The sequence below is a fragment of the Calidris pugnax genome, unplaced genomic scaffold, assembly GCF_001431845.1.
Source record: "Calidris pugnax isolate Ruff unplaced genomic scaffold, ASM143184v1 scaffold246, whole genome shotgun sequence".
Classification (NCBI taxonomy): Eukaryota; Metazoa; Chordata; class Aves; order Charadriiformes; family Scolopacidae; genus Calidris; species Calidris pugnax.
The window spans coordinates 2,156,786-2,179,020 of record NW_015090989.1 but is presented as its reverse complement, the minus strand read 5'-3'; the positions used below and the strand labels follow the sequence as shown (position 1 = coordinate 2,179,020).

The following is a 22,235-nucleotide window of genomic DNA, read 5'->3' as shown; positions in this document are numbered from 1 at the left end:
CTGAAAGAAAACTTAGTTTTTGATATTATGAATGAACTTCAGAACAAGCAGCTGGGGACCACTGCTTCTTTATACAAACCTGTTGCATTGGCTGCATTTTTATCATTAAAAAAAAAATAATCAGAGACAATGCATCTTGGAAGGGTCAACAATGCTCTTTTTTCACCACTCCTTCCCTGGCCCCTTCCTCCACTTTACTTTTTGAATAAGAGGGAATTCCTCTGTTCAAAGCATCATTCAAATAGTACAGGCTGTGTCTGGTAACACTGTGATTTTCCTAGTCTTTTTATTGTTAGCTTAGTTTCTGTGTACACATGGAAGCCACTGTGAAATAACTGTGTGAATTTATAGCACATTTACTGCTCTGAGATGATTTTTTCCGACAGAACATGAGTCAACAAATTAATAAAAAATGAGCTATTTCAAACCGAATTAATTTCCTCCTATAGCATAACAGGCCTTAAGGTTAGAGAAGAAGCAGTAGATGTCATATCTTTATGTACCTTGTAACAATCCCATAAGCAAAGTAGTCATATTTAGACTAGATATAGTGTTAGGAAAGTGTGTAATTGTTTGCGAGATGGTACTTACAGAGTAACACTAGTGACCTGTTGTCAAACTGGAGAGAAACTCAGTGAGGAAAAACACTGACGTTTTCACTTAGGTAGGAAGGGTCAATAACAGAAATGCAAGACTAAATGATCCTGTTGGAGTAATCTGTGTGTATGGTATTGTAGATCACAAGCTAAGCGAGAATTAAGAGTAAAAGCAGACACCATATTGATACTATATAAATAGGAATAATGTTAGTAAAGCAAGAAAAATAATTATTCTAAACAGTGCTGATAACACTTCAGCTGAAACATTTTTCCCATTTGGGATGGCATGCTTAAAGAAAGAATTGGGAAAAAGAACTAAGGAATAGAATAAATTTATATATGCTTGTTCACTGCAGTAGATAGGTAATGAGTAGTGGGTTTAAATTATGCCAGCTGGATTAGATTAGATACAAAAACTTGTAGCAAAAAGAGTCAAATATTGGAATAAAATACCCAAGAGGAGATCTCCATTAGTGGAGACTCTTAAGAAGGGTTTGGACAAGCATCACCAGAAATGCTTCGCTCTGTCCCAAAGAGACAAGTCATCTGTCAGATAACTATATTTATGCATTGTAAAATCATATTCTAACAGCATGTTGTTGCTCCAAGGATGAAATAGTGGCCCCACCAAGGCCAGTGTTAAGGCTCTTAGTAATTATAACTGTATTTCTTTGTGGCTGTCTTTTGCTAAGTGTGAAATTCAAACCAGTTAAACAATAATAGAAAGGAATACATATTTTTGGATTAAAGTTATGGAATTGGAATGCGGAAAAGCTAGCTTCCCTTATAAATAAAAAAAAGTACATAAAATAGTGTAGAGCCTTGTAAAATAAGAATGGGGGAAAGATTGATTGAAGTTTTAATGAGTTGGTATATATTATTACTGTTCTTACAGCCAAGCTGTGAAACTTAATTAGATTTGATTTTTATTTTACCAGTAAAGTCCTCTAAGATGTGTGTTTCATTTACAAAAACAACCTGTTACAATAGCATTAAAATCATGAGTATTCACTGCCATTTTGAATTTTTGTCCTAATTGAAAGATTGTCCATAGAAATGAGAAGCAAAATGCTGTGCTTCTCTTATTGTGATTAGGAACTCTCAGTAATTACTGATTCTTAAACCATACCTCATTGGATCTGAGTTCTTTACCATTCTACCTCATCTAGATTTCCCCCTTTTCTCACCAGATATCTTTGTTCTCTTTCCTGACTTTCCAGTCTTGAAAAAACCACCCATCTTCTCCTTATATTGCACTTCCACTCTTCAGGTTTCACGGTTGCAAGGGCTGTCTCCTGCCTCTGCACTTGAACAGCTGTTTCTCTGATCTCACCACCGTTTTCTGGACAACTGCTTTTACCCAGCTTGCCTCCCAGCTGCTACAAACCCTCTGTACCCCATCGAGTTGCATTCTTTTCTCTCCGCCTTCTGGTTCTACTAAAACTTCCTGCTGTTGTTATTATCATTACTGATAACGCTACCCCATAAACCAACAAACCCCCACTATATTGGTGTTATTGCTAAGAAAGTACATACTAGAAAAAGGAAAAATTAAACCAAACTAATTCTGAAGTGTTGGTTTAAAAAAATCACAAAGAAGATGAAATTATTTTAATACGCTTTAAAATTTTATTAAAACTACTTGAATTATTAATGTAAGGTTCCAAGTAATTTAGTCTTGACTGCAGTCTTGAATTCTCCTGCTAAAAGGCAACTTGGCAATAGCTTTCTTTCTGCCTCAGAAAGCTTCACATCAACAAATGGAAGTAAACACCGGAACACTAGGAACTCTGAATAACTCCTTCCATTCTCACTAAAACTTGGTATGTACAAATACCTCTCACATCAAAAGATGCTTTTAGAGATGAAGTGTATTGGCATGCTTATTGAATAACATCTAAAAGAATTTTGAGATAATTCTACCAATGCTCTAAGTGGTAAAATGAAGTTGATGCATTATAGATAAGGCTAGGATGCTGCTCAGACGCGGCCTGGCTGTGCCTTCCTGTTATTCCAGCGTCTAAGGAGGTGTTAGAGGTGACACTGGCTCTCACCTCACCAGAGAGAGTTTAATGTTGGTGTTTGTTCGCTGTGAAAGTCAGAGATGTAAGTGAAAGCAGTATACAATTACATCTATAAATAGGTAAGCTAGCAAGTACTTCTTAATATTTGTATACAGGCTGTATGCTGCTTTCTTTTCTGTTGTGATATAGTTTTATTTGAAAGATGCTTGAATTGAATTTTAGGTTATTTTCAGAACAGTGTAAGGAGGTTTAGCCAGCTGAAGGTCTGATGGGCCAGGCAGGGTTCTTATTTCAGAGCTGAATATACAAAAAATAATCTGGTAATTAAACAAAAAAAATCCAACCAAACAAAAAAACCCGTGACTATCTGGCCAAATATCAGGTGTAGCTCCTTCAGTCCCTATGCAGAGACAGAACTAAGAATTATTACTAATAATATTATTTATTGATTGATTGCTAGCAGTGATTATTTTTGAACTGAGTTTTAAATTATACTGCTCAAGAAGCACAGAGACATGGCTTTTCTGTCCATGGCTTTCTTTCTGCAAGTTACCTGCCCAGGTAACAGTGAGGAGGACCTCAGTACTTTGGTTTTGTGCCAGGGAAACAGGCAGCATGTGGTCACTTTAAATATTTGCTCATCTTTTTTCCTGAGCTGTCACTGTGGTTCTCCAGGCAGGATGATCCACCTGGTAGCAGCAGTGTCATGCATGGCCTGGTAAGGAAAGCAGGCAAAGCAAGGTGTGGGAGTTGTACTGCTTCAAAATAACTTTTCTTTTTTCTTCTTTTCTTACCCTGCTGGAAAATAATAGATTTCAAAGTCTTGGAAAAAAGACAAAATACACAGCTGTGTAATAATGAAGCCTAAGAGTGTCTTTGATTGAGATAAATAGAGCAAGTCACACCTGTCAGAGCTTATTGCTTAAGCTTTTTGTAGAGAAGTGACAGGTGGTTTGGTTGGGGTTTTTTGCCATTTTTAATGACGTAATATTTTTTTTTAAATGAAAGAACAGAATTCATCATGTAAGGAGTTAATTCTGTGGAAAATCTGCAGCTGTGAAATTACAGGGTATTGCTGATGCATCATCTCTGACTGTATACATGGGAAGATTTAGTTTTATTTCAGTGTTTTGAATGATGACTTTGAACACTAGCTCCATTATTCATTGTGGAAAGCTGCTTATCTGTGATGTAAAGCTGGGGAATTCAGGCTGCATGAAAGATTTCAGTATGTTTTAAGGAAAAGCTCATGTTAAATTTGAGGGGAGGTTGAGGATGTATATTGTACACAGTTGCAGGACATAAATCCTTGGGTTTGCAGTTAGGTTTAAATTTGAATCAAAATTATTTTTATTTTTTTAAGGTAAATTACTTTTTTCTGTCCTAGTATCACTGCTGAATCTGTATGTTGTTAGTGCTATAAATAAACTTGAAAAATTCAGTGACTTAATGCTTCAAGTTATTTTATTCAAGTCTGCGTATTATTATATGATAAAGACAAGAATATTATCCTTCACAAATGTTTTTAGTTATAAATTAGCTTACTGATTTACTTCCAATTCCTTGTGAAGTTGTACCATGAAGGCAAGTACTGTAATTTTAGGGGCATCACATTCTTTGTGCTAAATAAACTATAGGAATCCTGGATTTAACAGCAATATTTTTACTTAACCTGGAGAATATGTGCTGTATTACAATAATAATTAGCAAAATATATTTTATAAAGCATAAAAATATTATTACATTGCGGGTACTTAGTAAAGACAAAAATGAAGTAACGGCTTTGAAAGCGATTTTTGAAAATAATTTTTTTCTACTCTTAGGTTCCCCCCATCAACATGACAGCTGTGCTTATGTTTGCTAATTTTTTTATGCAAGAATTTTATATAACAGACTGTTTTAATTGTCATGGATCATAGAATCATAGAATTGTCTAGGTTGGAAGGGACCTTGTTTCTTGCAATATACTGAATATTTAGGCCTGAGGCAGGGAGCCATTCAGCTGTGTTCACTCTCCAGTGTTGGGCTTAGATCTAACATGAACTTTGTATCGCACCTATTTCATAGATTCAAATGAGTTTCAGTAGAGAGCTTTCATGATCAGACAGGTTTCTTGAAATCAACAACTTTTATTTGTTTAGCAATTCTAGAAAAAAAAGCAAAAACAAAAAAAAAGGAAGGCGTTTTAAAATGACCTCTACATAAAAGCTTGCAGGAGCATCAGTTTTATTGTTATCTTCTCATGGCTGCTTACACAAACATGTCTTTTTCTAGCAACTTTGGAGGTGTTCTATGTGAATGCATAACAAAAAGCTCCTTTGTCTCACGTGACTAGTCTTTTTAAAGCTTCTTTTGAAGTATTTTAATTGCTAAGACTACCACTTTGTAGATTATGCCTCCTTTCCAATTAACGTGCATAATTAGTGTAAATCAGGACAGGAAAAATATTTCTTATAATGATATAAACAATCTTGAGTGTTTGTGTAAGAACTCTCTCTGTGCTGCTTGCTTCCTGCCCCTCCCTGTATTCTGTGGTTTATGAAGTGAAATGCAGCTTCAGAAAAATATCTCAATAGGTAAATAACAGTGAAGTAATACAGATTATATAAAAAGTAACTGCAAGTCCTGTAATAGTATAAGGACTTTTTTTTTAAAATATTGTCATTATTTTTTTTTAGTATATAACATTACAATTTTCCACTGGAGTTAAAAAAATTTAAAAAAAATAATCTTTTTTTTTTTTCTTAAAATATGTATAAAAAGAAAAATAATGATTCTACTTGCAAAGTGAAGTCCTAAAAAATGAAATTAGGTTTTAATTCTGTTTCAGCAATGTGTGTATGTCTGGATGAATTACAACATAATTTCAAGATATGTAGAATTTTAAAAGAATTTTCCATTTGTAGTACAGGTCAATGTGCAATTAATGAGACAAAGATATGTATGAATGGAACAAAAGGTCTATGATTTCTTCTCAATTATATAAATGCATTTCTATGACTTATGCTGGCTCTGTACCATTGTACTTCAAAGCAAATGCGGTTTTCAGTAAATACTTGTAGTTAATTAAGTGTCCTACTTGTAGTTAATTAATTCAAAGCAAATGCGGTTTTCAGTAAATACTGTGTCCTACTTGTAGTTAATTATGTGCCGTGCACATATTTGTTTGCCAGTTCTTAGGAAATAAAACCCTTGTTGCATAGTAAAGTTAAATCAAATTTTCCTGATAGTGAGGGTGAAAAACAAATTTTGAATAGCTGCTTTGGGAGAGAGATAAAGGGATTCCATCTTTTGTTATCCAACCTAAACATAACATCATTGATGAAGAACAATTGCAGTGTAGACTACACTCTTTTGCATAGCCAATGCTGTAATGATATCTACTATAGACTAAGAATTTAAATCTTATCAAACTTTAAAAACATAGTGCCATGATGTTGTTATATATGTCATACATGCTAGGGATGGAAATGATTTTCTAGCTGACTTTTTTACTACAATTGCTGGCAATGGTGTTTCAAGGGTTAGAATTGCCCACGTAGGAAAGTACCTGCTGGTTATAGGGAGCTGCCAAGGCTGGGAGGAATCTCAGAACCCGAGATGTGCACTGAGACATGTGGTCATCTCTCTTCTCCTCACAGCGACCCATAAAGCTTGGGAGATAAGTTTTGTTATTTATGCAGCATTTTACATATTACATTTCTGAAGCTGGATGCTGGGTACACATACCCAATATAGCAAACTTCTCATAGAGCCAAAGGAGTGTGACAGAATCTTCAGACTGTGTCTGTGTTGTGACTCTTGTATGAGGCACTCGATCTAGAGAGTCCTGTAAAATTATTTATTTATTTATTTTCTCTCTCTCTGGTATTGGTTTACTTTTCAGCTTTCTCCTACATATGTATTTTAACAGCTATCAAGGTTACCAAAAATAACTCTGTAGTCAGCTTTATTCTATCAGACTTCTCTTATGTTTTTGGGAAGGATTTTAAAAGCTTTTTTTTTTTTTTTTGGCAGATTTCACAGTCTTGAAATGCAATGCTCATTAGCCTCAACCACAAGAAAAGATAGTCAGTTGTTTCTCTAAAACTGTATGGAGTCACTGTTGTTACTGACGTGAAATCATGTATTTCACACATACTTTGAAGTGAAAAGAACTTCTTAGACTATGAAGAAAAGATCCTTCTCAGTCTAATTATGTGGTTTTATGCCACAAGAGCGTATTTTGATGTAACTTGAAGTATTTTACGTGGCTGATTTGAAGACCTAAAAATAGATGAGCATGTAAATAAAATCAGGAGTCTTTTATTCAGTCTTTGTTTATTACACACCTCAAGCATTAGTTACTAAAATATCTTTAATGGCATTCACCATGTTAATTTTTAAAAATGCAATTCCGTGTCGTAGAATCAAATCATTATCATATTTGAAGTTTCAGTATAAATTAAGAGACTGTGGTGATCTTACTAGAAAAACTTCCCCCCATCCTATGCTTCCCTCTTGCTAAGCAAAAATACACAAAATGTTCCACAGTGTTCAGCACGTCTCGCTCACCAGAGGCTCATAAATGTGTGTTACAAACCCTGCTGGAAATCCTAACACTGTAAGGGCTGTTTACTTCCTCCTCATTATCTAAGCTCAGTGTTGCTTCTATTACAGATGGAGATGTCTCATTTCCTGGCTTAGGACAAAAAGATTTTTTTCTTACCTGTAGTTTATATATTCTACTCACTACCAAATATATTGAAGTGAAGCATGATGCACTATTTTCTGCAGGTTTTGAAAGCTTTTAAATGATTCATAACTTTTATATATCTGGTTTTACTGCAAATTTTAAGAAGCACTCAGATTTTATAGGCCAGAGTCCGTTGTGCAGATTTCATTGTTGTTCAAGGTGAAAACAGAGTTGTAGAATTTGAAGGACTCCAAGAGTGGTTTCAGTGTAGAAGTTTTGGTTTTTCTTCTGTTACCTTTGTTGTAGTTGCCCGTACCTTTTTGTGTGGAGAACATACTGCTCTAACGTGTTGACCCATGGAAAGACAGAGTGAGAGGCAAGAGATACCTCCTTGAAAGTTCACTGCAAAATGAATTTGGCCTCTCAATCCTCCAAAAAGATTATTTTGTATAAAACATGCTATATTAAATTCTAAGCCACGTTCACTCGGGGATGTGATTACAGAGAGAAAACTGGTATCAAAATCACTGGAATTTAGACTCCTGGAATTCAATGGGGTTCAATGACAAAGTTTTTAAGGGTCTTCTTTCCCTCCCTTTTTTTTTTTTTTTTTTTTTTTTTTTTAGTTTCTGAGGTTTCTCAGTTTTAAATCATGCTCCACCTTGATCTTAGAGCCCATTTTGATTATGCTGGATATACTGTAATGGCTGGCCTTTTCTCTTCAGTGTTTGAGAAATTGATAATTTACGTAGCTTTGTTTCATCCTCCTCTCTTGTGCTTATTTATTTGGGCCACCATTCCAATCTCTGTCCACTTAGGAGAGCAGTTGGAAAGGACCACAACACAGTGATTTACCAGAAGCCTTTTCTGTAGCTGAGCTGATAACCCTGATACTTTGTGGCACACAGTTTTTTCCTTCCTGGGGGAAAAAAAAAATGTCTGGGCACTGCTTACTTAAAAGACTTATAGTACATGCTAATAAAAAGGCATCCTATTAATGTCACAATGGGGTCGTAAGTTAATTTCAGTAGTTCTTCTGAAATGGTAATACCACGCATATGGTTCAAGAACCACAATTTCTTTGGGAAAGTGATCCACAATGATTCTTTTGTCCTTTAGGTGGCAGCATATGACTTCACTCTTCCAGTCAATACTCCTGGAGCTGACTGCCCGTTGACACAGCCAATCCCTGGATCTACAACTTCTGTTGAATCTGTGAAGCACATCGTTAGTCCTCAGCTGCAGGCGGTGACTGGGGCTGTTCCATTCTGTAGAGTTAAAGCAGTTGGTAGGTAAACTAGAGACATAAGCAGATGGTGGATACTTGTATCTATAGGGATGTTTTTGCTCGTTATTCTAATTGCAGAGAAGTACTGCTTAAATTAAATTTGATTGATAATTATATAATTTATAAAAGTCTTGGAAACTTGCAAAATTTTAAAATTTTGACTTGTATCTTTAAATATGTGCTGAAATTTATATAGAAAGTTATGATGTGCTGGGGATTTTATTTTTGTTTTATATAGCCATTTGCCTTATATAAAAATTAGTTTACCAAAACTCACTTTTGTTTCCATTCATTAGTATTTGTAGATCTTGTCATGCAGACCCCAGTATTTATAAAAGTGTAGAGAAGTAGTATGTCATTTATAATCTTCTTTTCTAGTATTGCTTGGTCAAAACTAGGAGGTCTAGCTATATTTAAAATTCCTTTACAATGCTTCTGACTGGCCCTGATCTTATCTGAAAGAACTGGTGGTAATATAGGCCATTTGCTTCTGTTGGCTTTTATACACACAGCTGCACTTTTCTGGCCTGTCAGAGTTTGTGAATAGCCAAAGTTACAGGCCATTTGCCTACAGCAAGAAATTGATATCTTAAATGGTTCCTCTCTGCTTTTCTTAAAAATAATTTGTGGTTCTCTTTAGTCTCCTGTCTGATCCTTTTAGTCATATAGACCTACACATTGTGAATACTTGAAGCCACTAGCTTTCCTCATCTCAGTTTTTAACGTGTAGTCACTTTTTATTTGAGATGAGATTTTAAGTGCCAAGTGTCTTCCTGGAAATGATGTTTGTATAACATTTAAATGTCATGGGAGCACTGAAAGAGTCTTGGCCAATTAAATGCATAATGTGGGGTAAAAGGAACTCCAATTTATTAGTTTTCTATGGGATTTTTGTTTTATATTTTTTTGTAAGGCTTTAACTTAAGTCTTACTTTTGCGATCTTTCAAGATATCAAAGGAATCTGAGAAGTCTTCTTTAGATCCTGTGATGGAAATAAATTCATACAAAGCATTTCTAAATATATTTAGTTTAAGAGCACCTGGAATAAAGATAAATGTACATATGTATAAGAGATTATTAGAAAGCACGTCTCCAAGTAAAAAACCATGAATCAAAGTCACAAATTTGTAGTACAGAAGTGATTTATGTAACCTGAAGAGAAAATAAAATGCTTATTTCCTTTTCCCTTTCTTTGTGGAATAATGAATCAATAAAATTGCTAAGTCTCGCTAATAAATGACAGTCTCATCTAAATATTATCACAAATTTCTGCTTCTGCTGCATAGAATTTCTTCAAAGTACCAGTGCAGGCCAACAACAAGTAATCATAAATCATAATATTAAAGTGAATATATAATAATTTCAATTCTAATAAGTAGTTGAAAAAATAAAGTGTGGCTGCTATTTAAATTTGAGTATTGGAATTATATTCTTACTGGGAATTTTGATGGTCTGAGAGGAGGGAGAGAAGTCTAAATAAAACTCTTGACTGCTCAGTATTTCACATAGTCATACAGATGCAGGCAACTAGCCAAAGTTTCTTTATAGTTAAAAAAATAACTTAATAATTTTATTACATTCTGACAACTTAAAAATTATGTCTGTTATTTATTCATCATTTCAGACTGTCACTTTAAAATCTGAAAGTGGGTAAGATGCTTCTTGCAAGTTCTAAGTTATGATTTAACAAATATGCCTAAATCTCACTACTGTGTGCTTTATGGCACATTGCTGATTGGGATTCAGACTGCGCAGGACAGTGCAGCTGGCACTTAAATCAATAGCTCATACGTGATGTTTGTACTTAGGATTGTTCACCCTCAGAAAAGAATCACAGTAATCTCAGAGTAGTCAACACAGTCCTTTAACTTCAGTATAGTCAATATGTTTTCAATCCATCATGAATCTTTTTTTCATATTTTTTAAAAAACAAAGTTAGTAGACTGTTTCAGCGCTTGTGGAAAAAAGCAGGTCTCTTACTTAAATACTTCTAAGACTTTTCCCTTGGGGACTGCTTGTCTGTATATAAGAAAGCACTGAAAGAGAAAAAAAACACAAAACCAAACCAGAAAAGTCAACTGAAAAGACCCAAGCCCTGCCTCAGCCAGGCACAAAGGAAGAGGACACGTTATCAATGTAATAACCTCATGTGAGCTGACTTTTTTTTTTTTATTAATCAGACTCACAATTTTTTTTCATAGGGTAGGTGATTTCCTTTCCCTCCTGGTCTTTCAGTCTTGCTGTGTTTTCCTTGTACAGGCAGTTTCTATGAGAGGTGAGGGTTTCATGAGTCACATAATTGCATATTGATGGAAGCATTCCAGCAGATTAGGTTCCTACTTTGAAACAATATTAGTTTATAGAGTTTATATGCCTGTGCTTTAGAGAAATACAGATAGTAGTGTTGTGTACATAATGTGAGATATGTGATTAAGAAATCCTTTGGGTTTTTGGGGGAAGAAGAGAATTGATCAGCACACTTTCTCACTGAGTATGAAACAAACTTGCAGGTTTTAATAAAAAAATACTGTATGCTTGGTAGGTTAATTGCCAGTGTTTAATCAAGAAGCGAAACGAGACTGTGGGAATCTATACCTTTGTTTTTCAAAATCCTCACTTTAAACTACATCACTTGTGATGGTTTTGTTGTTCCAACTATATGAAATTAAAAGAAAAGCTGTTTTTTCAAATAAAATCTTTCAAGTCTTTTCCGATGATGATGGTCACAAATGTAAATGCATTAATCCGCTGTATTAAGATCTTGTGGCTCTCAGTTTATAGCATCAATATGTGAAGGACAGATGCTATAAGTCTGGTAGATACAAGATTTAAATAATTTTAATGTGACTAAAGGGTCATAATAAGACAGAAAATTAAATTATAGTTATTATGTTTATGTAATGGGAACAACAGAAAGAAAATGCAGCTTTAAAACAAGGGGAGAAACATTTCTGCTAAACATGTACAGAAACAATGATTTTTTTTGAAGGGACTTCGGGGAAATATTTGTGAAAATAATGCTCTATAAACATCTTTAATTTTTCCAACAGCACTTAAATCACCATTGGAGTTCTCCTCAATGGAACTTAAATTTGCACAACATTCAAGTAGCATACGCGTCAATACTGCTGATGAAAGAGTGAGTTCTCAGGTACATAATCACAGATGTTGTTGAAGTTTTTCTTGGCTACAGTTTTTAATTACTCAAAAATGACGGAAAGGAATGAGGATTTGGAACTCAAAATTCAATCATGTTCCAAATACATGATTTAAATATTTAAAAGTTTCCCATTGTCATTTTGATTTTATGTTTGTCTCTTAATCACTAGAAATTTTTCCAAAACTCAAAATTGAGCTTTCCCTGACTTTCTGACACATGAGAAAGCATGGGCACTGTGAGAAACTGACTAGGAATTGTGTGTAAGAAATAGCTTACTTCCAAAGATTTTCTGTCTCTGCCTATACTGGTAAACCTAGACAGTGACAGTGCAGGAATGCAATTGATGTGCCATGGTGTTCCATACAGTTCAATTGCTGTCCCAGTATGTTGTATGTACTAATCAGTACCAACTGGCACTCTTCAAAAAAATTCCTGGTCATGACTTAGGGCTTAGTGGGAAAGAAGCACTAGATAAGATATTTGGCCACAGCTATTCTGTTTTAGAACATAGAGAATTTGGTTGTACAAATGTGAAACAGACCATAGTATAATTTATTGTTTCTAATTCCCAAAGTTTTTGTTTGGAGACTATAAAAGATAGGCTTTGACAATGATGAAAACACTTGAAACTTTTTTCAAGTATTTTCAGAAAACAATGATAGTACAAAGTCAATGCCTTTTCTTAGCTATTGGACGTGTTAGGAGTTGAAAGAGTAACTCTGAGATAAAGGAATAGAGGTGGGTTTTTTTTTTTTGTTTCCACTGTCGTCTTAGTGAATTGAAAGAATGGATTTTGAAAACCTATTCTGAACTTCCTGATTTTTCAACATATCCACTTGTAAGTCTAGGTGTCACGAGCCATATGTTTAGTGCTTGTGTGCTTCATTTGCATCAAAAAAACCTCCTCATTTCTTTTTGGCTAAGCCCCCCACCGATTTGTTCTATTTACCTTGCATAAATGAGATTTTTCCATTCTGGAAAGAATTCAAAGAACATGAATGCGATGAGTGACTGGAAGGCACCTAGTCTGTGCTGGTAGACATATTCATCAGCTTACAGATAAAATAAACCAGTTTCTTCATTGCTTTCTAGTGCTTTCTTGATTTCACTCTGATCTGATTACAAAAAGAATGTTTAAGATAGAGCAATGTGAAAAGTATCATGGTGTTTACTGCTTTCCCTCTTTCATCATATCCTCTTTTCTCTGTTAATATTTACAGAATCTTGACCTGAAGAATACCTCAAGGCAACTGTTGACATGGAAGTTGAATTGTGATGATGCAGTCAAAAATACAGAAGGTGGTATTTTTAAATTTAGTCCGCAGGCTGGAGTTCTTGACCCAGGAGAAAAAATCAGTATTGCTGTATTCTTCTGCCCTTGTAAGTAATTTTCTGAGTTCTTCTACAGATTCACCAATATACCAGTTTCATAGATTTGTTTACTTGACTTTTTATGATGAATCATAGCTAGTGCTTCTTTTGATTAACTTCCAGTTAACATGACTAAATAATGAACTAAAATGCCAGAAGAAAGGTTTGTTGTGATTCTGAGAAAATAAGAGAGCTGCAGACCTAATGCAAAGTATGGAATCCCTTGATAGCATTATTTGAAAAGTCTGGTTTGCACATATAAAACATCAAATTTTGCACATATAAAACATCAAAGGCAGGGACAGCTGAATTGTTTTCAGCACTGCTCTTACATATGCATTTAGGTTGACTGACTTGCACACTAAAGCTTTCCAAGTGTACTTGGAATGTGTTTGAACTTTTTTGTTCTAAATAGCCATAATTTAGATAAGAATGGAAACTTCTAGCCTCAATGAGATATAAAATCATTTAGCTATGGTATTTTCTGAGTAGTCTGCTCAGGCAACCAGACTGGAAGTAAAAAACATAAAATAGATTTCTAACAAAACTCGGGAGCATGCAGGAAGATGATAATCAACAACATATATTCATCTTCTCCCATTCCTTTTCTAGTATTAGGATTCTACCTTATTCCCAGCCAAGTCTTTAGGGTATAGAGTAAAGTGACTCTATATTTGAGTTGCTAAAGTCCACCAGTGTATGCAGCTCATGCTTACAGAATTCAGAGTCATTTTGACAATTTTAAGTGGCCTACTTTTGGGGCTCAAGCATTCTCAAGGGGAAGAAAAGTTATTTTGTCAGTTGAATCTGATCCTGAGTCAGCAGGTGGGCATTTCTGTCCAAAAGAAAGAAGTTGCAGTTATTTTTTATGATAGGGTTGAAATCTATAGCCACAATTAAGCACTGGGAACAACTTAATATGATTATAAATAAGTAAATAAATAAAAGGTGAAAGAGTCTTGCCATGATTCTATATGATAAATTGAGAAGGTTGCATTAAATGTTGCTCTGCAAGCTTGTTGTGAGTATGCAAGAGCAGTATTTAATTGCACATGTTACTTGAAGGTCCTTGCTGTACTTCAAAGCATTTTTCCATTATGTTTTATGTGTTGTTGGTAGCTTTTGTCTTCAACTTATGGTTGAAGAGAAATCACATCAACTTGTGTTTTTGCTTCATGAAGCGGAAAAGTAACTAATATATAAAGATTTTTGCAGAATTACTTGAAAGTTGTTTGCTTTAAACACTGTAATTTTTGTTTTGAGTAGCAAATCCTGACTTTCTGGAAGTGGTATTTCTTTGTGCTTATAATACCTGGAAAGTTTCTGATCCAGTTATCTATAGGTATAGCTTTTACACTTCTGAGCTGTCCATTTCGAAGCATGTATTTAAATTACTCTTTTAAATCATATATTAGTGCAAATTAAACTGCTAGAAGAAAGTTACATGCTGTTTACTATTTGAAAGCTGAGCAAAAATATGTAAAGCATATTTCTGGCTTTGTTGCATCACTTTTCCCCTACATTCCTCCAAAGTAAATTGCACAAAACCTGGTTTTTGGCTGTGAACCATGTGTTTATGAAATAGCCATAAAAATGTGATCAATGCAATAAACATTTTTTATTAGGTAGGTTCTATTTTGTACTTTGTGTAATCATAGACTAGCTTGGGTTGGAAGGGACCTTTAAAGGGCATCTAGTCCACCCCTCCTGCAATGAGCAGGGACATCTTCAACTAGATCGGGTTGCTCAGAGCCACATCCAATCTGACCTTGACTGTTTTCCAGGGATGGGGCATCTACCCCCTCTCTGGGCAACCTGTTCCAATGTTTCAACACCCTCATTGAAAAAATTTCTTCATTATATCTAGTCTGAATCTACCCTATTTTTGTTTAAAGCCATTACCCCTTGTCCTATTCAACAAGCCCTGCTGAAAAGTTTGTCCCCATCTTTCTTATAAGCGCCCTTTAATTACTGAAAGGCTGCAATAAGGTCTCCCTAGAGCCTTCTCTTCTCCAGGCTGAACAACCCCAACTCTCTCAGCCTGTCTTCATTCGAGAGGTGCTCCAACCTTTGATGATTTTTGTGGGCCCTCCTCTCGACCTGCTCCAGAAGGTCTATGTCTTTCCTGTGTTCTTTGGTTTTGGAACCAAATTATGTGATCTCATTATCATCTCATCCATACAGGCCCTTAATCAGTTTTTAGTGATAACTTATGTAGGTTATCAAAATAAAATTTGTTTTAGGAGCAATAGGAAATAGAAAATCCAAGTATACCAGGTGAATTGAATGAACATATTGTCCCAGGGTGTGAGAAAACATTAGAATTTAAAAAATCAGAAGAGGTTTAACACTGGGAGCAGGATGAGAAGAAGACTGGAGAAAATGCATAGAGATATCATAGGAGAAAATCTGGAAGTTATCACTATCTGGAAGTTATTTTGAAGAAAATTCTAGTACTATTTTGTGCAGCTGTTGGAGAGGGATCATGTGATAAAGAATAGGTGAAATAATCATTCATATGATGGTTGTTCTATTTAGGTACTTACATTATGAGAATGTATTAAAATTGCTTGGGTATTGAAAAGAGTGAAGCAGAGAACAACATACAATTAATTCAGTAATTCAAAATATTGGTTTTTATTTCTATCTGTAAATGCAGATGTGTCTATACATAAATATTACTGACAAATAATTTCATTTGAAATTATTAGTGGTTTTGCTGCATTTCTATATATTTTATATACAGAAAATCATAAATAACTGTATCAATTTACTTTAATTCAATGTTCTAAGTATTTTCCCATGATTTATAGCCTATGTGCAATATCTTAACTGAATATAATTACTCTTTCTTGTAAGAGAACATTAAATATATCAAAGGCCATACAGGAGACCTGGTTAATGGTTAATGAATATCATGTGCTAATCACCTTCATAGGTTTGTACTCTTTACTAAAGAGTAAAGTTGCAGTGTGTGTGTGGGAAGAAACCTTAAAATAACTTGTTTAAATATGCCCCAATATTTATGAGAGTGCAAAATGCTATAGTAAGCTACAGTGTTAAATTAAATCCAAGAGTTTATATAATGCATAATAATATGATGCTACCTGTTAAAAAACTATGCTAAGTTTAATACAGATTCTCAAGAACTGAAGGTATATTAATATGATCCTCCTCTGCTGTACTATAGTATATTGCATTAACAGTGTATGGAAAATCTTATTGTGATAGTAAAAAACTTATCCGCAGCATAGGAAGTTACAATAATTCTGTGCTCTGGGATCCTGTGTGGAAAAATACTCAAGAATGCACCCGTGAGTTACCAGTTCAGTGTCCCTGGAAGATGTGATGGTTATGTAAATGGCACAGATAACCACCATGGCCTCCACCTTCTAGAGGTTTTTTTTTTTTTCTGCAACAGTAAGATATTTAGTAGCTATGCCCTTTAGCAGTTTTTGTGGTGAAATGATGTTTGTTCTTGACTTTTTTTACGTTATTTTTTGTAGATTTTACCTTTAGGTTTTAACTACCTGTGACTTTTCTGCTTTGAAGCCTGCATTTCAGTGTATGCAAATTCTTCATTGGCACCCTGAAGGTGTGCCAATTTACACCCTTTACGCTGAAGGTGTATATATGCAATAAGGCATGAATTATCAGAAAGTCCAAGGCAGTTCAACTAAAAATGTTTATTATTTGGAAGACAAGTGTAGGAACTGAATACCAATCTAATACAGACTTAAGAAGGTGAGAGGAGCAGATGGTGATTTCACTTTCTTTCCGCCCACTCTCAAAAGATCAAAAATCATGCTATTACACAATTAAGATTTCTAGGGGTTGGGGGAAAATTAAAAATTAGATTTGTGCTGCTAGAGAGAAACAAGGTATATGGAAGGCCTTAAAGAGGTGACCATTTAACTTCTGCTGCTAGTTTAAGTTGTAACTGAAATAGAAAGAGTGGAAGGCAAGAAGGGACTTGAAAGATTTCTCCTCCTTAGGTGTGTGAGCAGTATTGGGAAAACTTACATATGTGCAAGACTGGCTTTCAGCATAAATATTATCTGCTTATGTTTCTATCAACAACGAATCTGCATAAAGTATAGTTCGGGACAGCATGCTAGGGAGTTAGGCATTCTGAACTGGATGTGTTTTCTAGTGCAAATTAGACAGAAAATAGAGAAGCTAATGAATGTGGAGGTTGTAGTCGGTCTCTTCTCCCAAGTAACAACCGGTAGGATGAGAGGAGATGGCCTCAAGCTGCACCAGGGGAGGTTTACATTGGATATTAGGGAAAATTTCTTCAATGGAAGGGTTGTCAAGCACTGGAACAGGCTGCCCAGGGAAGTGGTAGAGTCCAGATCCCTGGAGGTATTTATAAGCCATGTAGATGTTGCACTTAGGAACATAGTTTAGTGGTGGACTTGGCAGTGCTAGGTTGGACTCGATGATCTTAAAGGTCTTTTCCAATCTAAATGATTTTATGATATGTACTTTGAGAAGTTATGCTCCTTTATTCAGAGTTTTTTCTAAGGTAACACAATGAATCTTTCTTTCCCCCAATAAATATATCTAGAAACATATAATTCTACAGATATTTTTAACCTTTGGAAAACTTCGATTACCAGATTTGTAAATACCATCTAACCTCTCAGGAAAAAATTCACGTCTGCTTGACTGCTTGGTGTTTGACCTGTAAAAATTAATGGTGGTACATCAGAATGATAACATCAGCACAAGCTTTGACAGTAGTCATGAAAGGTGTGATTAATAGAATAAATCCATGACTTCAACTTTTAGTTCAGGACATAATTCTCATTAATTTCAAAGTAATTTATTTAACATGAAATACCCTGAAAACATTGGTCGAGGCATTGCAAATTAATGAACAAAACTTAATGGAATCATTCACTTTTTTGTCTTTCTGTCTGTTTAAAATGAGGAGAGTGTCACAACATCCTGGTGTTTCTGACATTGGCCATAAATTATTGGCTTACATACTACGCAGGATTTTGATGTTAGTAAATGTGTAGAGCCACACGCAGAATGCTCAGTGATGCAGAATAAGCACTGTCTGTTCTGCCTTCTGAGTGAGTCAGGGATTCTATGGCAAAGGGATATGATTGTGTAGTTAATGGATTTGTTACAACTGTTATGTGCAGGATGGATGGAAACTTTCTATGAAGAAAGCTTAATGTTATTCTTTCCTAACTTTTGAAAGTTTAACTTTGGAACTATGGTTTAATACAAATATTTTAAAATAATGTTGATTAGTGAAAATGGCCTCTCTTTGGTATTGACATATGCTCCTCTTGTTTTCTTCCTTCATGGCATTCCATCCCTATGGCATTTGTTGGTTATGGCCTTTCACTTTCCTTTACTGTATGTCATACATATGTATGAAGATAGGATACCAGAAATGCAGTTTAGTTAGAGCTCAGCTGTAGGACAGTAAACTGTCTAGCTTATACATGGGAGTAACTTGTATAGAACACCTTTTCTTACAAGCATGTCAAAAATATCCTGTTTAGCTCTTTATAAATCTCCATGACCTGTTCTGCTGCTCTCTCACCTTTCCGGGCACTGGGCTATGTGTCAGAAAAAAAGTGTGTTCTCAGTGTCTCAAAACCTAGAAGCACAAGATTCTTACATTTCTCAGCAGTATTGTCTCCTAAAGTTGATTTCTATTTAACAGGGAATTAGTCAGATGTTGCGAACGTTGCAGTAAGTTCCCCTGTCATCTGGTTTTCACTTTGCCAGTTTCACGTTTTCTGGTCTGAAACTAAGGGATCCACAGACCATGTTTGATGTGCTAACAGACTTCTGTGGAGCACCTCTATTATCATCTGCGTGAAGAAATTGGCTCTTCTGAGGAGGGAATAAGACAAAATATTTTGAAGACACTAGGTTTTCTTCTTTGTGTATGTAAACAATGACAGCTCTTTCTCAGGCTGTGAAAATAATTATCTGAGCTGATCTCAGAAGAGCTTGTCACGTGTATTTTGTTTGCAATAACACATATATGCTCATACAGACACATAAAATACCAAATTATTTGTTTGGCTGTCTCTTCCCTTCTTAAATATCAGGTGAGGATATTTCCATGCTTATTAATCTGATGACAGAGGGGAATCAAAGGGAAAGGTGTTTTTCTCAAAAATGAAAAGATTAAAGGTTTTTGGTTTCTTCCAACATGTCATACAGATTTGTTTCTAAATACAAGAGGTGTTCATTAGTTGGCCCTCAAAATTGTTTTGCTAGCTTTTCAGCAAGTGGGAATGACTGAAAATTTGGTAAATGGCACTGCAGGTTTGGAACACCATTTTGACAGTATAGCAGTTGCAGAAGGAAGCACCTTTCTCCATGTATCAGGGAAAGAACATGGGCTTTTCCATCCTGGAGAAAACTGCCTTGCAGCATTCAGCAAGATGGCATGAGAAGGGGCAGAACAGAAGGAAGTGGGAGATGCTCTCAGTGGAGGGCAGAACCTGTCCTGCTGACTTGGCAACAGTATAGGTTTTAGAGTCATCTGTTAGAATGGCAGTGATTGTCATCTTCAGAAGCACCAACTTTTTCTTGTCTTGGCAGTCAGATGCTTCTGATATTTATTCCTTTATAAAATTAGCATTCTATGTGTTAATTAGTATAATATAAGATATGACTACAATTCTTAATATTCTGAGAAGTGTTACATCAGTGTTGTATATAAAAGAATATTAATCCAGTAAATGAAGAACTCAAACTTTGAAAAACTAAAAAAAAATATGGATTTCTTTTTTTGGTACAGGCATGTGTTTTAAGCTTTTTTAAATAAAGAATTCTGATACAACATTTACTGTATGTTAAGACACATTTTGAGTAAGAAAGCAATACTGATGACTTTTTTTTTATAAAAAACTGAACCAAATCCTTTTACAATAACTCTTTTAGTTGCATGTACTTACGGTAATATAATTTTGTGCCTTTTCTTTTTCTTTTTCTTTTCCTTTTTTTTTTTCTTTTTTAACAGCTTGTCCTGGGACATACACATCTGAGGTATCAGTGTGTGTAAATGATAATCCATCACATTACAAAATAACACTGTCTGGCACTGTGAAGTCACCAAAAATAGATTTCGATCCCCAATTTTTAATGTTGATGCCAGTTCCTCTGTGTGTGAAAACTGAAGCAACCATCAACATCATTCCAAAAGACTATTTAAGGTAAAGATCTCAAAATAGATTTATTACAGAAATCCTGAATAATTCTTCTTGGTTTTGTTCTCTTCCAAAAAAGTGGATTAATTTTTGTTTGTAAAGGTTAGTATTAATTTTCTGCTCAGTGGAGAAAGAGTTTTTGTGTTTAAGAGAAAATTAATATAATTAGTATTGCTGTACCTTCAACGAGCCCGTGTTCTGTGCTCCCAATATTCCTGCTTCACAAAGTGACCATCTTCTGATATATTCACTGTCAGATGTTTTTGAAACTACTTTGAATAGCCAAAAATTAAAAGGAGAGTCTGACTAAGATTGTTTTTTTATTAACTTTAGCTGAGTACTGAGATTGTAGTCTTATTTCTTTTTTTGCATTGTGATCAGATAAAATCTTTCTGTTGTTTTATTTTCTCTACTCCATATGTTATAAAGCACTGTTTGAATTCTAGCTGCTGTTTCGACAATTGGCGGGATGGGAGAGATGTTTTGTTTTGGTTTTTATGTAATTTTTCTTTTTTTCTAAGCAAAATTTTAATACCAAAGAGGACAGCACAAATGTTTTAATCCTGTCACTTAATATAATAAATATTCCATTTTTTTTCATTTTTCTGTGGATTACCCACTTTGTCCTGTAATTTGAATTTATAAGAGAATCTCTTTGTAATCCTCATGTTATGTAGCATAACCAGCACTGTTTTGATAGTAATCTTATTATTTTAATTTTTCCAAGCACTCTTGTGTACATGTGTGTTGAAATATGATTTTCTGATCTCTAAGACACAGATTTTCTCTTTATAATTAGTAAAGAGCAGTAATATTAGTTTGTTATGCTTATGTGTGTATCATTTCAATGCTAGCAGAATTGGAGCAAAACTCTTTAAATTGCCATAAATTAATGAAATTAACTTTATCTTCAAATTGTTATCGTCTTATCTCATTTGAATTGTAGTAATTCATCAAGGGATTTGTATATTGTCAGTAAGTCAGTGGTTAGAACTGAAAGGATTCCATATGGGCCTGGACTGACTGTCATTCTTATTTCAGAGCTGGAACCTAAAATTATGTAACTGCAGAAAGCATCTTAAGTACCTTCATGAATATCCCTTTAATATTTCTATTTCAAAACTTGCTTTACCTTGTTGTGCAATAAAGCAGTTTAATCAATATTAATGAATGCTTTAGGTTTAGGAAACCTAAAGTAAGGAAGTAATATTTATGCCCTTTGTAGCACAGTTAGTAGAAATTACTCTTCATTTGGATTTTGAATTATTGTGGGTCAGTAGAAAATGTTTGGATATATATGTAGAAAACAAATTGGCATCTAAACACTAAAGGAATTAGGAGTTAAAGGAGCTAGCTAAAAGAGTTAGTTTCACTTGATTTACATTTCAAAACTGAAGTTGTTCTTCTGTATTTAACTGCAAGCAGTAGTTTTGTAAATGTGTGAGTCTATTGATCAATTTTATTACTGTCATCCTGTGAGCACAAACACCATTACTATTTATTTTTAATACAGGAAATCACAAATTCAAGTGGAACTTCCAGAGCTTGAACTTGAAGATGGTGACAGGATTTACCCTTTTTCTGTACAGTTCCCAGAAGGAAAAAATATTGTTATTTCATCAGATGGCACAAATAAGAAACTAATTTGTCATATCAGCTTCAGATCGTTTAGGCCAATGTCATTTTTAGGGAATATGTTCTTCATCGATGAAGACAAAAACAGGTAACATATGCAGTTCAAATTCATTTGGAGGCAGGGGCCAAACTGAGAAAGTTAGATATCTGAGACAGAACTCATAATAGTTGGGTGAAGGCACACAAGAATCATTCTGAAACATAGAAATGTATTTCTCTTTTTCAACTGAATTACAATTCAAAAACATAAAATTCAGCTTTGGTCTCTAAGGTAAGATTTATCTAAGTGGCA

The 22,235-nt window shown here is 34.7% G+C and overlaps 1 protein-coding gene across 1 annotated transcript in view; it reads left to right on the top strand.

Moving 5' to 3' along the window:
* Positions 1-22,235, top strand: part of CFAP47 (cilia and flagella associated protein 47) — a 306,788-nt gene that overhangs the window by 30,224 nt on the left and 254,329 nt on the right. The window contains exons 23-27 of the mRNA XM_014954045.1: positions 8,418-8,586; positions 11,638-11,726; positions 12,968-13,127; positions 20,122-20,314; positions 21,822-22,031. Of these exons, the coding sequence (XP_014809531.1) occupies positions 8,418-8,586; positions 11,638-11,726; positions 12,968-13,127; positions 20,122-20,314; positions 21,822-22,031 (821 nt within the window). The remainder of the gene's footprint in view (positions 1-8,417; positions 8,587-11,637; positions 11,727-12,967; positions 13,128-20,121; positions 20,315-21,821; positions 22,032-22,235) is intronic.